The sequence below is a fragment of the Gymnogyps californianus genome, chromosome 5 (genome assembly GCF_018139145.2).
Source record: "Gymnogyps californianus isolate 813 chromosome 5, ASM1813914v2, whole genome shotgun sequence".
NCBI classification, from domain to species: Eukaryota; Metazoa; Chordata; class Aves; order Accipitriformes; family Cathartidae; genus Gymnogyps; species Gymnogyps californianus.
Window position 1 is genome coordinate 60,137,479 of NC_059475.1, and position 18,686 is coordinate 60,156,164.

The window sequence follows — 18,686 nt, forward strand, 5'->3', positions numbered from 1 at the left end:
CAGGCAACTTTGATCAGAGGTTGGCATTTATTAGACATTAGGACTTTCTGGGACAGTGTCGAAGGAAACTAGATCTTACTGGGTTTACAGGTCATAAAACTATTCATTTTACCTTACTGTAGTGATCTTATCTGATTCAGTGCAGCTGTTCTTATGTTAGATGGAGACTTACGACATAATAGGGATTTATTTTTTTTAATTTGCTAACTGGTTTAACAGACGGTGGCTTTCTTTAAACTGAAGAAACAGTTGTGCCATGGTATTGAGCTTAGTTCTTACAATAGGTTGTATTATGTCTTGTTTTCAGATCATGTTTCTTCTTTCAGTAGATGTGATTTCTGGATCAAACACTTGTGTTTTATCTGAGGAGACACTTCCTCTCTAGCAGGCAAAGAGCAGAATTTGGTAATTCTCCCCTCTTTGCTTGTTAAAAAAACAAAAATTTTTTTTTGGTCCGTTTTGTTACGCATACTTAAGATTTTTTAGCAGGAAAAAAGAATGTAAAAGGCAGTGATCACGTTATTCCAGTCACGCTTGACAAGGAACACAGGAGAGGGTACAAACACTAAAAATACAGCCATGCTCTGCAGTTCTCCATTTCAAACTCCCTTTGTGCAGCCATGTGTGAGAAATTCAAATCCAGAACGTTTTGCATTCTTAATGTCACCTCGTTTTTCTTCCCCTATTACAGACTTCCAGGCAGTTCTGGTTCAATCTTACCATCCTTTTTCCATAGAAAAATCTGCCCATCTGGATAAGAATTAATGCAAAAATGGGAAGCCAAGACTCAGGGCAGAGGGTCTCCCAAAACTCCTGTATATTAATTCCCTCTCTTCCGTTACTGCAGCCAATTAGATCTGGCCTCCTTCAGTCTTCCCACTGTTTCCCTGCAGAAGCAGTTTAGAATTTGTAATGCTGGTAGATGTTAGGACAGATCTTGGAAAATAAAAAAATCCACAAAATATGTCTTACTTGTATGTTCCAGTTAAGAAACAAAATACTTGCGGCAGTGTGGAAGGGACCTTGAGAGGTCATTTATCAATCCTTTTGTCATTTAATGCTCATGAAGAATGGTTTTTCTGCCTGGAGATAACTTGTTCTAACTTGTTCTTTAAAACCTATGATTACAGATTTTTGAAATCCCTCCCAAGAAATGTATTTCAATGCTCCAGTTGTTACCTCTAGCAAAAAGGTCTGCTGTTTCTTCCCCTCTTCTCCCCACCTGCCAAGCGTCAGCAAATTTCTCACACTCAAGTAGGTTGGGGGTGAGGGGGCTGTCAATGGAAGCAGTGATGGAAGGTGGAAGACAAGGGAGTCAATCCGGTGCAGCCATGCTTTGTGCTATTTTTCATTCAGTGATGACTGCTGTTCTTCAATTATTAATGTCATACACATTGCATTATTTCCATTTCATTTAGATTGGACTCAGTTCTGCAGTCTCTGTGCTATCCTGTTGCAATGCAGAGTAGTTCAAAAGCATCTCCAAAGGAAACTACTGATTGATCATCTGCTAGACCTTCCGCTCTTAGGTAGAGTAAAAGCAGTTTAGGAGCAAGTGGTATAGTGCTGAGTCTCTGCAGTCCTGAGTAAAGCTTGAGGTGTTTGTCATGCTGTCAGCCTTGGAAGCCCCTGCAGAGGGAGCTTGTGACTGGCGCTAAAGTAATGGTAGCGGAGAGGAAAGGAAGGAAAGCCAAAAGGATGGTGGTACAAGTGGTGGTGTGGGAGCACTTTGGCAGTTTCAGTAACTAAAAAGCTGAACTTGGAGTCTGAAAGAGGGAGCCAATCCATAAAGGAACAAGCAAAAACAGAATGAAAGTGTCGGGAATAGAAATACTTCAACTTTTCATAGACTGCTTGGTTTCTAAGGTTGCATTTTGCACATGCATGATTCAATAATACAGGGGCACAAAGATCATAACATTGGTGCTTAAGTTTCGAATGCAAAATTAACTGGTAGGTCAGTTCTTTGACCTACCAAGAACTTTACTTTCACCTACTCTGAATACTGGGAGAGAAAACCATTGCTTCCTACCAGTACAGGAGGATCCTTATCCTAATCTGGGTGGTCTGATCATGAGTTATTTTTTGTAACAGTAATGGTACCTCATCTTTCTGTGTTGGAAATCATCTTAATCTTGAACGAAGAATGGAAATACATTTATTTAAGCATAGTTATTACAGTGAATTATTTTTATGTGCAGTTCCACTTATTTTAAGAAGTCATAACATCTGCCTCAATTCTGACTATGTATGCATGACAATAAAATGTATTTGACTGCATTTGTGATCATGTAACAGTAAGACTTTATCCAGCTTTTCCATACATGTGGAGTTCTGTAGCAATGCTTATGACTCTAAAGCAATGTACTAGGCCACTGTACTGTGTAAATAGCTTATATAGTTTGCTGTATAAAGCAGGGAAAACTTAATGATGTTTGGAAATTACGATGGAAGAAATTATTTTGTTACACTTGAGCGACACAGAGAGTTTTTTCCATTGAGCTTGCTACTCTTGTCCGGTATACAAAATGCAATAAACCATATGCACTTAGACAGCAGACATCTGTGAGATGTATAGGTGCTTCTCACTGCATAAGTTTTGACAAACAAGCTGTTTCCCAGTAGATTCTCCAGTAGCTAAGCCCACTTCTTACCCTTTTCTCTCCATGCTGCACCATGAAAAATCACCTTTGGAGAGGGACTGGAAAACTTCAGTCTAGAGGGAAAGCTTTTATAGCTGTATACAGTATTGGAATGGAAATACTTCAGTAACCTTTCTGAAAGTCATTGCTTGTACTGGTCTATAATTAGCCACACAGGAAAAACAAAATCCTCTTTCAAGTATAGTAGAAACCAAATAGATCAAATAACAAACACCTAAGTTATTTAGCAGCTTTTCCCCAAATACGCTGGTCACTGTAGTAGTTGGTTATGTAGCCCTGAGTGGATAAGTACATGTCAACTTTAGTAATAAATGTTGAACTTTTTGATTAAAACTCCTGTTTCTTTGAGATGTCACTTATATAATTGGGCTTGTTTTCTATCCAGATAGTATCTGCAGTGCAGTATTGCCATCAAAAGCATATTGTTCATAGGGATCTCAAGGTGAGTAGGAAAAAGTGCATGAAGTGTGTGTGTCAGCGTCTGTACCTGTGGGTATGGTCTTTATTGTGCCGATAAAATGTAGTGTATCTTAAGCTTTCTGAATTTTTTTTTTTTTTGGCATGTGTTATAGCAAGTTTTGAGGAATGTTTACAGTATAGAACCATTTCAAATAAAAGGAAGAGGATTTGTAAGGCTTTTAAATACAGAAATTTAATGGCTGCTGAAAGCTAGCCTCTCACCCTGTGGTCAGATTCAAATCTGATGCAGGTCAGTGTTAGCTGAGAGATCTTTAAAAAAAAAAAAAAAGGTAGTTTGACAGAGGTATGACAAGTTTTGGTCTCAAACAGAATGAATTACCAGTTGTGTTGATGAAACTGAAGTATGGCTTCTTTGTAGCTTGGCATGAAATGGTATATCCCTTCTTTAAACTGTGCCTTTTATATTAATAGTGTTGCCACATAACTTGTTCAACATAGCTTTGTAACTTAAAAAAAAAATAAACAAAACACCACGACCAACAAAAAAAAACACTTGAAAAAAGTTTAAAGGTTACGTGTATTACCAAACTTTTGCAAGAATGCCATATAAAGTATGGATAGTGAGTCTATATCTTGTTTCCATCTTAATAGATCAAAATGTAAGTTACAATAGCTCAGGATGCATTTCTGTGGAGAAAACAGATAGATGGTAATAACACAGTTTTCAGGTAGCATAACAGCCCCCATAGTCTGAAGCCATTGTACAGAGATTTTTAAAATAGGGGATATGTGAATGATAGACTAAAGCATACCTAAAGACCTTGCAAGGAAGGGAATGTTAACAGATATTTCAGCTTTTTGCCTTTTAAAAATGAGTAAAAACAGACAATAGCATTCTAAATCAAGTATTTTAAGTTCATCTTACAAACCATTCTTTCTCTTCCAGGCTGAAAATCTATTGCTAGATGCAGATATGAACATTAAAATAGCTGACTTTGGTTTTAGCAATGAGTTTACAGTTGGAAATAAACTGGACACCTTTTGTGGCAGCCCACCATATGCTGCTCCAGAGCTCTTTCAAGGGAAGAAATACGATGGACCTGAAGTAGATGTTTGGAGTTTAGGTGTTATTCTTTATACTCTTGTGAGCGGATCTCTTCCTTTCGATGGACAGAACTTAAAGGTGCGTTTTTGTAGAACTTGTTGGGCATGTTTATGATAAGCGATTTGCTGCTTACAACTTACTGTCTGTTGTTCTTCTGTTACCAAGGAACTTAGAGAAAGAGTGCTAAGGGGAAAATACAGGATTCCTTTCTACATGTCCACAGACTGTGAAAACCTCCTCAAACGTTTCCTGGTGCTAAACCCAACAAAAAGAGGCACTCTAGAGGTAATGGTGCAAATAAGGTGCATCTGAAAGCTAGACGTTATATTTTGCAAACTGTATTTTTGAGCTGTAACTTACTATTGTCATATTGTTCCTGAATAGTTTATTTGGAGTGGGTTCAGGAGGGGGGCATTGTTGAGTGAAGCATATGACTTTTTTTTTTAAGATTTTGTTTACTGGGTTTACAAGGCACGTGACTCCACAGTTACTTTCAAAATGAATGTGAGACTACACTGCATATGTCATGTGACTTTTCCTGATGGTTACCTTGTGGATTCCTGCATTAATGGATGATCCACCAGGGCATTTTCCACATTTTCAAATGTGAACTGGAAGTATTGGCTGCTAGGTTATGATGTAATTGCCTTCCACCTGCATTTTGTACCATCATGGAGGAGAAAGGCCAAAACAATACTGTCTTCCATGGACTTCCATAGTCGAGCCTGGACCTACTGAACTTGTCGGAGTTGTTGCCCTGCTGCTGGTCTGTGTTACAGACTTTTAGCTTTCAGCTGTGTGCTAGAATACAGCTGACTGGGAAGCAGCTTGGCTTGATGTGCATAGTTGATTCTCCTCAGTGGAGCAAAACAAAACTGAGTAGGTGCTGGGGCCTGTTCTGGAAAAGAAAAATAAGAAAAGGCCTTAGTGTTTGGTAGATAGGGGAGTTGTTCTTTCAACAGCTCGTTTTCTTTGTTGGTAAGTGTATTGTACTAACAAAACCCTTTCTTCCGTAGCAAATTATGAAGGACAGGTGGATCAATGCAGGGCATGAGGAGGATGAACTTAAACCTTTTGTTGAACCAGAACTAGACATCTCGGACCAGAAAAGAATAGGTAATCAAGCATTTTTCAGAATATGATACTGTTTGCATGGTGTGGGTGGGTTTTTTTCCTCCAGCACTCTATTGGTTTGCCATTTGGAAAAAGTAACTAATCTTTTAATACTGATATTTCATCAGGCTTATGTTCTCACACTTAATCGTTTTGTTTAATTCTTTAAATGTTCCATTCTTTCTCTTGAACTTAAACACCCAGCCAGCCTAAACGTCAGAGTGTTTCTGTCACTTACAGAATGTGTTTGTTTTCAGATATTATGGTAGGAATGGGATATTCTCAAGAAGAAATTCAAGAATCTCTTAGTAAAATGAAGTATGATGAAATCACAGCTACATACTTACTGCTGGGAAGGAAATCGTCAGAGGTAAGTACCATTCTTACAAATGCAAAGAAACAAAGGAATCAGAAAGTGTCCTTTGCAAAGTTAGAAGCAAAAATTAAGTCAGTAACTATAGGCATTGCATTCCTGCACAGAAATCCATTACACTTAAAATCACATTATTCTAATCATCACTGTCAGCTGTCTAAATGATGCTGTGTTTGTTCTCACTCTGATCTGAGTCAGTAAACTCTTGCCTTTAGGCTCCCCAAAGCTACCCTGCTTGCTCAGCAGTTACTCCTCTGAAGGACTTTTATGCCAGTTACTGTCCTGTCTAGCCTAGGAGCTCAAGTGTGAATGTGCCAGCTGTAAATATTTTAAGAGAACCAAGGAGCAGGACCGATCAACCTAAAAAAGTTCTTGCATTGTAGATTACCTTTCCATATGATGGTGAGAGGACTCGGCATCAGTAAGCTGCTCTTGGTTCCTCTGCTGGAGGAGTTGGTGTGGTGGCTTCTACGAAATGTATCCTCTCTTCCTGTTAAAATCTTAGAGAACTCTGAGGAGAGAGTACTGAAAGTAGAGATGGATTTTCTTTATCTGATTGTCCTTTGAGGAGCTGCAAATTCCACTGAGTTTTACCTAAGACAGTTGCACAAGAATCTAAAAAGTTAGGGCCTCTAAGCAACTTCCTTGCTGTCACAAAATTTCCTATGTACCAGAGCCATCTTCCTTCTGCCTCCCTGTTACTGCTTCCATAATGTGGTGGATGTTTAATTTGTTTTGTCTGAACTCCTTGTTTTAATACTCTCATTTGTATTGTAGTTGGATGCAAGTGATTCAAGCTCCAGCAGCAATCTTTCACTTGCCAAAGTTAGGCCAAGTAGTGATCTTAATAATAGCACTGGACAATCTCCTCATCACAAAGTTCAGAGAAGCATATCTTCTAGCCAGAAACAGCGGCGGTACAGTGATCACGGTGAGCAATTCTCATTTTCAGTGTTGCAGAATATAGTGACTTCCAGTTCTATCGGTTTCTGAATTTGTCTCCATCCCCTAAAGAAAGGTAAGGAGGATGACAACAGTGTAGCTCACAACATGGTGGTTAAATAATTTACTGAATAACTACTATTTTTTTTTAAATGGTTTTGTTACAAAGCCTTCAAAAACAGCTTCTAGAGGAATGCTGAATACACCAACTTAATTCTGTTATTCTGCCTTGTGTTGTCCCTTGCATTCCTGACCGTGCTGGGAAAGTCTTGTTACACAAATTGAAGAGAATGTTGCAACCCCCTTTTCATTAAAAGCACAGCACTCCTCCCCCATGCTCTTGTATGTCTGTTCAGTTTTTGTTTTCTTTTGACACTAGTAGGTCAGCTTATGTCTAAAACTTGAAGAAATGTCAGTTTGCCAATATTTGTTGTTTCCTGTTTCCTGAGGGTAGTGTCACTTGATTGTCCTGCAGGAATTAAATTTCTAAAGAACAGTGACTCAGACAAACTTAGAACTCTTCTGCTTAATAGTGTGCAAGATAGTAGCTTAGGGTTTTCTAAATATCTTAAACATCTTCCTGCTCAGACACTAACTCATAAAAGGAGTCTCTGTTTAGGTCTACTTTTAAATACCTCAAGTGCATTCAGAGGTTGCTTTCCTTGGGGAGTCTCCTGGGATGATGGTTACTGTGTTTTGTGATGCTTTTTTATATATATATTCTATATATATATTTATATATTTTATAGCTATTTAGATGTATTTTTATATGTGTGTGTATATACATACACGTTTTGATTAATTGTTATTAAAACACTAACTACAAAGTTGATTTATCTTGATGTATCGTCTTCTGAGGAGATGTAATTGAGGCAGCAGAAAACACAGTCCTGACATCCCCACAGGTTTTTCCCAGTGTCCAGGAACCTATTACAGCGAGAGGGAGCTTGGGACTGTTGAAGGGGCTGCCTCATTCTCAGGTGTGCCGGAGCAGTTTTCTGTTCTTAGCACACCCGGGGAGACTGGTGGAAAACTGCTGCTGCTTCTGGGGTGTTCCAGGAGCACAGTCCGCCGACCCTTAGTGCTGCTGGTCGTCCAGGGTTGTGTCACCAGGTACCTGTCTCAGGAGCCTGGTTTTATCAGGAATTGGCTTGAACAGCATGTGCCAGCTTTGTGCTAATGAAGGATCGTCTGCTTTGAATGAATCAGTTACTTGTTAAGTGTCTTTAAGGTGACTCTAAAGGGTTTTTCCTAGCAAGCCAAACCAGTGTCAGTACTCAAACACCAGAAGCCTCCATGAAATTCATAATTCTTTCATGGAAATCAAGTACTATCTTCACCTGGAGAAGTTTTTGTTTTTAACAATACTTTACTGTCTTCTGAAATACGCGTATTTCGATAATTTGAATAATTACGTTTTTGCAACTCTGATTCCCAGTGTTAATTATTTTGATTCTCATCTGTGAATATATTTCCATTGTAGTGAAAAATAGCTACTGAACTTCTGAGAAGAAAAATCCTTTTCCTGTTTCTTTTGTTTGTTTTTTAAGCTGGACCATCCATCCCCTCAGTAGTGGCATATCCCAAAAGAAGCCAGACTAGTACTACAGACAGTGACCTCAAAGAGGAAGGAATTCAGTCAAGAAAATCCAGCAGTAGTGCTGTTGCAGGAAGAGGAATTGCACCAGCTAGTCCAATGCTTGGAAATGCCAGCAATCCCAATAAGGCTGATATTCCTGAACGTAAGAAAAGTTCGGCTGTTCCTAGTGTAAGTAGAAATGCTTGTTTATCAAAACTATGAAATGTTTTTGAGGGGTGAAGAGGTGTTAAACCTGTGATATATCAGTGGTGCTGATTTTGCTTTTCATTCATCAAGAGTAAACGTAGGTATCTCACACTGTTGCCTTTTTTCCCCCTGCATCAGTCAGCTGCTCAAGTAACCTCTTAATATTCCTGAAGTAGTTAGTAGGTATTAATAATTAGCAGTAGTAGCTGTTAGTGAACAGACATAGTCTGGGTATTAAAAAATCATTAAAAAAAAAAAAAAAAAGAAAAAAGAAACTGAACTGTGGGCTTCCCCCGCCTGCCCCTAAACCTCAACAACAACAACAAAAAAAACACAGTAAGGTGCATAACTAGTGAATTTACAGGGTCAAGCAGTAGGCAGTGTGCCAAAAGAAAGAAAATCCTTTGTTCAGTTTGGCTTTAACTTGTATATTCTGTGGTGCCTCCCTCTGAGGCAAAGTTGGAAATCTGTTTTCACATAATAACTCTTGAGTCTTGTAACATTTAATTTCTAAAACTTTGGGATTTTGTATTGAAAAACTTCCTTCTTTTCAGACGAAATAACTTCCCAGTCCTTTATTCAACTTGCAATGGCGTGATTTTTTTTTTTTTATTTATTTTTTTTTTTAAAAAACTTATCCCACAAAGCTGTCCTGATTGGTCATATACCTAGCACCATTACTTACAACAAATGAGAACAGAACTTCCTGAGCTCACAGCTTTTTTGACAATCTGAAGCAAAAGAAGTAAAATAAGATTTGTTTTACTTTATTGGCTCTGTATTGTCAGTTGGCTCAGTGGCTGATAGCGACTTGGCTGGAGGATTTCAGCCAAAGAGATTCCTTGGAAAGACATGTCTTCTACTGTAGCAGCTGTCATTCATAAATGTGAACAAGAGCTCATGATTTTGGGGGACTCTTTTCTGATTTTTGTGGTCCCCTGCCCTTTCCCTTGGTTTCTGATCAGTCCAGAAACCATTCAGATTTTATTTCTTCTTACATGACGGTTCTTAGCTACTGAGTCTCAAAATGGTAGGATAATCAAATCTGTTTTGTCCTACATTGGACTTTCCTCAGTATTGTATAGTGCCTTATTCAAGAGCTTTGCATCACAGTTACAATGCATTTTACATTTGGTATCTTTAGTATTTTGATCTGCTGTTCTACACCACTTGCAAATCCTGGGGATTTATTCCAGTAGTCTTATTTCAAATTTCGTACTACTGTAGCTTGAAACTTGAGCTCATAACCATAAGATACTTCTCTCTTCTGATTCAGTGTGCAACTGATCCAACTGATCTTTTACAAGCAGTGGTACAAGGTGGTGAATATGGAATCAGACTTGTGATGTCATTCAATTAATTAGTGTTTAAAATTGTCTCTGTTTATAGCTCTTCATGTCAGACAGTGCGAACTTCCCCTTCCCCCCCCCACCCCTGCTAGAGATTAGTCTTTTGCTTTCTGGCTGTTGGGGATGGAGGGAAGCACTGACTTTTTTTACACAATTCCTGGAACTGATTAGGGAGTTTTATTTCTTACAGTATTGGCATGCACCTAGAAGGAAAAAAAGGATGTTGGAGTTACCATATTGTCTTGAAGCCGAACAAAGCTTGAGGTGGAGAGAGTTTGTGTTCTCACTGAGCACTTAAGCCCTAAAATCAGTAATATGATGAGAAAATCACTGAAGAGACAGAAAAAATACTGTTTAAAAACACTTACTACTTTGACAGATACAGCGAAAGTAGTAGAACTGGTCCTCACTGGAGACCCTTAGCCAGTTGTGTGCTGCTCTTATTAAATAACAAAGCTTACAAGCATGCACTTAAGGATAAGAGTTGTGCTTGTAGAGCAGATAGAGCTAAGTCTGGGGTTGGAGTAAGGGGCTCCAAACTGTACTTCTAATGTTGACAGAGCATTTTAACTCTTGCAAACTAAATAGTTCTGCAAGCTGAACAAGTGCACATCAAAAATCTTCAAGTTCATTGGGCAAATACCAAGTTAATAACGAAAACCTGCTACAGGGGTTGCATAGTTAGCAGCAACTAATAACTCCTTGTTTTAATAATTCCTTGGTTTAATAACTCCCTGTTTATTACTCACAGCTTTGGATTTTTCCTCAATGCTTGTAATAAGGCTGCCACAGAGCCCTTAGTATAGCTTTAAGAAAACTGGAAAAGGAGAATAGATGATATGTTTGGAAAATCATTTAGGACCAAAAAACATACTAGTGCTCTTAAGAAAATAGATTGGTACATTACTGTAAGTCAGAAGCTGATTCTTTCAGTTTTTCATCAGTCCTCAACTTGGTGTCTCTTAATGTGAAAATAGCCTGCCTAAGCAGTGGACACAAGACTCTCTAGGGAGAGAGGAGGGCTCTGTACCACAAATTCCTCCTCTGTGCTGTGATTGGACCTTGTGCGTATGCTCAGAAGTCTCTTAAGATGTGCTTTTGCAGTGTCAACACCTCCTGCAAAGAAGGCAGATGACGTCATGAGGATGAACTTAGGCAGCTAACCCTGACCCTAGGGGTTGTCATTCCATCAAGGAGTGTGGCGCTGTTGACACCAGTTTCAGGCTTCCTGTGCTGTGCACCTGTGCAACTTAGACATGTCCAGAGATTAATAGTCTGTAGATTGGCTGAACAAAAAAGTCGTAGCTGAAGAACTTCCTTGAACTATGAAAGGTCGTACACTAAAAAGTGTAAAGGCCCCAATACCAAGACTGTATTCTTGCCAAAACTGAAACTTGAAAGCTTGAAATGCTTAAATCTCCTCTTGCGACCTCTGAAATCTGAGCCAAACAGAAAAAATATATACTGATCCTTCTGTCTTTGCATTCCAGAAAGAGCTGGGAAAGTGCATCTTTAGAGTCCTCTCATTTCAGATACAAATACCAAAACTTGTCCACTCCCAAACCTGAAAACGCATAGTCTTTTAAGTTTGATCCAGCACAGAGATTGCTGTCTTGTATTTCTAGATGTGCAACATCACAGTACGTTTTAATGTTATGTGGTGTCTTCTCAAAGGAAACAAATATTTAATGTTCTAAGGGAGCAGGTGGAAAGAAGGGAGCACCCATTATTGTGCATATTTCCCACCAGAAAAACACTGTCGGATATTGTAGGTGCTTCATTCTCTAATGTGTTCAGGAACACAGAACAAAATTATATGCAAATATTAATATGCAATACTTCAATGTACCATTGGTTTGCGAGGGCTCCACAAAGTGTCTTGCACAGCGTGACCTCTCAAGAACATACAAACAAAACTTCACCTTAGGTGCAGAGCTTTCATTGCTAGCAAGTTTAGTAAAGAGAGGGGCGTTTGCACAATGACAAATGTCAGAGGAAAGTAGAAGAATCAAATTTTATTTTTTTTTTTAAGAAATAAACAGATTTGAAGACAAGGGATGTGTAAGGAATAAAGTACAAGGAAAGGGCCAGGAGGACTTCTGCTGATGCTTGGCACATGCCTATCCCTAAGGAATATCCAGTGAAGAATACTTGAGAACCCTTGAGACAACTACATACATCTTATGATTTAATTAATAGTTCTGCTAATCTAAAATACTCTTGATACTCTTCGTACTTTTTAACACCAGGAGGTTGCGCAGTTCACTTTTTCTTTTTTATTTGTATATTCACATGAGGATGTATAACAGGTCAGCAGTCTTTTAAACAGAGAAGATGTTAAATCTGCAGCTCAGGGATTGCGTTGCTTGAGACTCCCTGTATAGCAAATATTTTGCCTTAAGGTACTGGAGGAGCTTTTGCTGGTTATTGAGAATACTCCACTTTAACAGTTTTATTTCAGGTTTGGAAACAAAAAAGGTTTGGCTGCTCTCCTTCTGTGCTTGAACTAGTTTTTCCTTTTTTTTTTTATCCTTCTTCCCATGATTCTCTACTGTGGCCATTTATGTGAAACTTTTTCTTAATGCTATTTTAAAAATCCGCTGAATTTCCCTTGTCTGTCATAGCAGTAATTCTTCAAAGAACTCCAAAAGGTTAGTTGAGCATGAAGTCCCCTGCCTGATTCTTAGTGGCCATCCTTACTGAACGTGTGCTTATCCAGGTGCTGACCAGTCATTCCCTTAAGCTAGCCTCCTCCAAGACTTTCCCCAGCAGTGATGTTTAAAGTTAATAGCCTATATTGCTTCCTGCTTTGCCCTGTGATCCTTTTCTTTAAAGAAAATTTTTAAAGGTTTTTTCCACTTTCCAACCATATACAATTTCCTGTGTTACGTTCTTGGGGTGGGGAGAAAAAATATAAGGCTTGCCGGCTTTTACTTCCTCTACAACCTGGGGGTGCATGTTTATCTGGACCACCATGCTTTTCCTACAGTAATTGCATCTAACTTTTTATAATTCTGTTATCTATGAATTACCTAGCTTCTCAGTCGTTCCTGGAAAATTGACCGCCAACTTGGGCATATCTCCACCCTCTTTCTCTGTAAAGACAGAGGCAAAGTAATTCTATTTCTTTTCTCCCCTATAAAGTAAGGTCTGTAGTTTAAGTTCCCCTGGTTCTCTTGTCCTCAATGTATTACGCTTGTATTTAAATGTATATTTTTTAAAATGTCTTATTAAAATTCTCTGCAATTTGTCTCTTTAATTTGACTTATTCTTCCCTGTTTTTAAAACTTGTCTAGTGTTTTATAGTATTTTAATATTTAAAAGTCCGTGTTTACCTTCCCACTGAATTTTACCACATTTGTTTCTTAAGTCTTTGCTTTTCCTATCTTGTTTAAGGGTATGATTTTAACTTAAAGGAAAATTCTACAATCTACAAGTGGTAAAGTATTTCAAAAATAGGCTATCCAGATGTAGACAAATGCTATACGTGCTGAGAATTTGTAATTCAGAACATTGGTAATTAAAAACTTCAAGCGATATTAATTTTGAGGCATCAACATGAAATACAAGAACAACTTACTAGAATTGTTTTTCTGGTTGCATTATTCCTTAAAAATACTGGAAGATGTTTGTATATTAATTATTTTAAGTTTTATAACTGTGTAGAACTAGCATGAAGTAAAACAGCCTTCAATTACATGTAGACTTAACCCCAGAAAAGCTTTTTGTGGGGAATAACAAGCTTATGTTTTTTAATTGTAGAATAATACTGCCCCCGGAGCAATGACACGGCGCAACACATATGTTTGTAGTGAAAGAACCACTGCTGATAGGCATTCAGTGATACAAAATGGCAAGGAGAACAGGTATATGAAATGTCTTCCTATGGTGTATGTCCCTCGTCTTCACATTTCCAAAAAAATTGCAATGCCTAATTTAAAAAGCAATAATATTCTAGTGTAATTCTTAATGAAAGGTGAGTACAGATCTTCAGTTATGGAGCACCTGTAAGTATGCTGGGGGCTTTTTTTCTATACTTAATTCATACAGTCTTTGTACTTAGAATGTAAAAGGAAGTTCCTAATTTCTGGTTAAATACATGTCATATTTGTACTTCATCTTAAATAAGTTGTTAACTCCTGTGGCTAAACAACATACGCTTGCAGAAGAGGCATGTTTAGTGTCAAACTACAAAGTCCATCTCTCTTGGGCCATTCTCTTTTTACATTTCACTCTAACCTACTTTGGTGGGATTATTTGGAATACCGTTTTTTCTACAGAGTCTCGGGGAGAAAGTTGATTTTTTCTGAGCAAAGATGAAACAGTGATAGGCCATTGTCTTGGACTAATAACGTTCCTTACTGATATTCTTGTAGTCTAATTGCTGCTCAGTATTTACAGAACTCATCTTGAGAAGGGAAGCACTGGTATCTCCGTATTCTGAGTGAAAACAGTCAGAGAAATAAAAGGTTTCCTCTTACTTTAGTGAATGAAAGCCTGACTGGAGCATGCAATGGAATTGAAGTTAACCAGTTCACGTGTTAACACCATAGCCACATCTAGTGCCGTCCTTCACTGTGGACCAAAGACTGAGGAGAGCTGTAGAAAATAAATATAATAGTGAATGTAGACGTTAGGTATAGAGTAACACTTGTGAAGAGTACCACCAAATTTCCTGGTTGGCTGAGGTGTTTTAAGTTCCAACCAGCTGTTCTTCACAGAATTTTACTGGTCTCAGAAGCTGGTAACAATTAAGTAGTTGACCATTGCCAGGAGAGCGCCCAGATAGCTAGTACTTAATAAAAATGCTTAAGCTTGGAGGAATGTGTACCTCTCTCCTACTCTTCCCAATTTTCTCCACCCCTTCCTAATTTTATGATATATTGTAAAGGGTGAGAAGAAAATACTTTTCTTCTAGCTCGTGTTGAAGTTGGTGAAGGATCTGCCATTTTTTGCACAGAATTTTTCCCCTTCCTTTCGGCAGTTTATAAGGAAGAGTGGCAAAGTTACGATGTTGAATGGAAAGTGTGTCTGTTGCTTGTTTGACTCCTGGAGCCTAGGGATAAAGAACATGATTTTGACCCTGTCTCTTCCTCCTAGCTTTCTGCAAACTGAAAGTAATTAAGGAAAAAGTCAAGTGTAGATTTGAAGAGTGCCAAAAGTCTAGCTGGTCAGCTGGGCCTGCAGTCAACTGTCTTGTGAAGTACAGCACAGCTATTTGGTACTGTCTCTTAGTGTGTCTGTCTCAGCCTTCATTGGTTAGTCCTTGTTAATGTTACCAAGTTTGTTTAGATTAAAGCTCACCATCCTTTCTTTGATTTGGTATGTTAATAGCTTTTTTTCTTTCCAAACTCTCTTTGAAAAATGAATCTTTCTGTCCAAAATAATTTTGATCTGATTTGATTACTTGATTTCTTGGTTTAATAACATTTTTGTTCATCTTTAAACTAGTATCTTTGCAATATCTCATCTATAATTTCTTTATTACATGTTTAAAATTTATTAGATATTGTTTACTAGGAATGCTTGAGATTCGGATGTCCCCTTAATTTAGGAGTAACTTCATGCTCCTAACGAGCTGTCTTTTGAAGTTATTTTTTTTCCCCAGCTTTGAGTTTCTCAGCAAACTGCTGTCTTTCTGGTTTGTCACGTATGGGCATTAAGCTCAAAGTTAACATTGAGTAGTACTTGGCAACTATATTAATTCTATTTTATATCCATAATTGGTTATCCTTATACAATTTACCTTTTATTGTCAATATGGTATCCAAACATGATTTGCTTATCCTGCAAACTTTAGCCCATTTTGGGTCATTTGAAACGTTGAAATGTTTGAAATTTATATTTTAACTGTTAGGAAAAAAGAAAATCTTTATAGCTTTTATCATGTATTTTTGATTACTACTTTTGTTACTCTTTATAGAGGGTTAAAATGAGAAAAGATAATGAGAATGCATTGCTAATTGTTTTACAATTGGAGACTTCTCATTGTCTGAAACACTTCAACACTAAACTGCACATTCATTTTGGCACAGTTTCAGAATTACTGTGATTTGGCGCAGAATTCAGAATTTATGTCTGAATATGTTTTGTTGCTCTGACTGGGCAAAGGCTTGACTGATCACGTGAAATGCAGGGTCCTTTAATGCAGGCTAAATCAACATGGCTATTGATAGGACTGGCTCTTCAGAATGAATTCTGCCTGCCTTCAGGTGTTTCTGTAGTATCTCTAATATTATTGTACTCTCAACTTGGCAGAAAGCAACTTTAGAAACTTGTAATGGTTTTTCTTCTGTGAAGCAAGATCTGAAGTAGAACCTGGGCTTTGTATAAATCCAAGGTTTTGTTAAAAATGCTTTCTGTGCTTTTGAAATGTCTGTTGGTGGCAAATGTTAAAGGTAGGAATAATTACTATAAATGATTTGTTACAGATTGGATTTTAGATTTTCCATAGCCAGTCAGATACTGACTGTGACCCAGTGAAAACTTGGGAGACTTGCCTTAAGAGGCAAGATGTGCACATTTGAAGTCTCCATTCTTTCTGTAGAGAAAGTGTTAAAATGTTGCTTGTTCTATTTTTATCTTGCACATTGAATTCTGAGAAGGCACTATTTCTGAAGGTATGGAAACTTGGAAGAATCGATAGTCAGCTAGTGGACTTGATGTTGGAGAAAGTAGTCTTGAAGACCCCATGCCAGACTGGTAGAAGCAAAAGAGTTTTTAAGTCTCACATCCATATTTTAACACATTGTGTGGCTGACACAGGCGTTCTGCTGGAGATGACTCTGTTGGCTTTCCTCCAAAGCCTGAGCATTAATTAACGCACTTGGGGACTCGTGAAACACTCTTCATAATGATAGGCAATTGCTTTAAATCATTTGTGTTACAAATGATTTACAACAGCCTCAGATTTTTAATAAGCCTTGGCACTAATTGGTGAATCTTAGCTCGCTGTTTCTGTGTTCCCAGGCTAGTAATCCAAGGAAAGCTTCAGAGGAAGAGAGAAAAATGCTTTAATATGTGCTCTGGTACCTTATTGATACATTTAGCTATCACATCTTTGGAGGCAGGTGACTAAATAAAACTGGAGTCTAATGTATTTTAAAACTAGATTCGTTCTCCTTTCTTTTGCAACAAATTGAGAGGAAAGGAGCTAGAAGTGCTTGAGAGGCTAGTGACCAATTATTTGGGGATTACTTGACTTCAGGTATTGCTTTTGAGATGAATGTTCATTTCCTTACAATGTCTTAATACACTGGGGTGATGTAAAAGCTGGGCTGTGTTGCAGGCTTCATTGTAGTAGTGCCTGTAGTTGGCATCCTGCTGGATTCAGCATTGTAGGGAGATGCATGCATGACTCAAATGAAGTTTTCCAGGTTCTGAAAAGTTAAAAACAAAACAAAAAGAAGTAGATTTTGCTAACCATTTTAGCCAGCAGTTCTGATGTCTGAGCTGTGAGGTGTTTTCTACTAGTGCTTTGGGAGCTAAGCCGGAGAAGTGGGTCAGCTGATACTTGTAGCTGGACTAGCATTCTCCTTCTCAAAGTCTGACATACCAGAATGAGATAACAGGACTTGGATTTCAGTATGTGTAACCATGAAGTAACTTGGAAGTGAACATGCAGTGTCATGAAACTGTCACTGACAATTACTGATTTCTTAACCTCGAACAATATTTCTGAATTACAGTTGCCTTTTAAGACAAACTTAAGATGAATGGCATACGGTGTTGTAGCATGAAAGGCCCAATACATCTCGTGGCCTCTCAGTTTTCTCCCATCCTTACCATTACTTAGATAGTGTGAAGGCTGCAAAGAGTATTTTGGCCCAAAGAAAGAAAAAGATTCCATGCTCCTGTTTTTAACATACTATACAGCTCGCAGCTTACTGGCCATTCTGCGAAGACAGCACTGTATACCTTCCTTCAAAGCCTGAATGGTAATTTGGAGAATTTAAGATTCATGGCCAAGCAATATGAGATGCTCTTCAACAGTCATACCTCTTTCTTCAGAGAACGCCAAGCATTATTCATTGCCTCCTGCATGTACAGGTTGATTAATAGTAGCCTTTTTGTTAGGGCCTCTCTGGACTTGTTAAAGATCATGATATTGTTGTTTTCGATTGCGCCTTTGAAGTCCCTCAGTTATCAGATGTAGATTGAGATGTGACAGCTTGCCCAACTTACACTGATTTCTTTTAACGTGGATACATTCAGAAAACAAAATATTTCACTGCAGTAATGGAGCTATCATCAGTCTTTTGGAAAGTGCAGTTGGTGGGTTTTTTAATGCATTTTTTAATGTTAAGACCAATACGAGTTACATCAGTGCTTTATACTAGTGCTTTGGCACAGAACACTGAGTTATTCAGGTTCTGTACGTCAAGGAGGGTATCACCACAAATTAATGCTAATGGTAAGAGAATGATCACTTCATAGATGCAAGTGCTATAGTAAGGATGCTTTTTAAGGGGAGTGTAGGGTAGTTACTGCTGTTTACATAGAAGAGAGCTGTTAGAGTTCGTGTTCTTTGATAAATCAGTTAATAGAAGGAAAAGTTTGCTTTTTTTCTATGCAGTAGTTTGTTGTTGGTCCATCATGCTCTTCTTTCTGCCTCTGCCTGAACCCAAACCCTCTCACAGCCTGACAGAAATGTTCGCTTACGCAGCTAGCCCTTCTTCAGTTTGTACTACATCCTTCTCCAGTGTTCGGCTGCGACATCAGAAGTCGATGTCCATGTCAGCCTCTGTGCACACGAAGATGATGTTGCCTCCAATAGACAATGGCGCAGATAACTTCAGGCCTATGTAAGAACCTGAAATCGTTGTGAAACTAACTTATACCCACTGCTTCTTAACTTTGTGCTGTGGAATTTTAGTCCTAGATTGTTCTAGTATATATTGCCCACAAGATGTGTGTTTCCTCATTTTTTTTAGTC

The 18,686-nt window shown here is 38.2% G+C and overlaps 1 protein-coding gene across 10 annotated transcripts in view; it reads left to right on the forward strand.

The window, feature by feature from the left end:
- Positions 1-18,686, forward strand: part of MARK3 (microtubule affinity regulating kinase 3) — a 64,302-nt gene that overhangs the window by 32,776 nt on the left and 12,840 nt on the right. For 5 of the 10 annotated variants that reach the window (XM_050898502.1, XM_050898503.1, XM_050898504.1 and 2 more), the window contains 8 exons: positions 3,049-3,105; positions 4,030-4,266; positions 4,354-4,473; positions 5,205-5,304; positions 5,559-5,671; positions 6,452-6,605; positions 8,167-8,384; positions 13,514-13,617. In XM_050898502.1, coding sequence (XP_050754459.1) covers positions 3,049-3,105; positions 4,030-4,266; positions 4,354-4,473; positions 5,205-5,304; positions 5,559-5,671; positions 6,452-6,605; positions 8,167-8,384; positions 13,514-13,617 — 1,103 coding nt within the window. Of the gene's footprint in view, positions 1-3,048; positions 3,106-4,029; positions 4,267-4,353; positions 4,474-5,204; positions 5,305-5,558; positions 5,676-6,451; positions 6,606-8,166; positions 8,385-13,513; positions 13,618-18,390; positions 18,556-18,686 lie in introns of all 10 variants that reach the window. The other 5 variants (XM_050898498.1, XM_050898500.1, XM_050898501.1 and 2 more) reach the window with 3 other exon arrangements.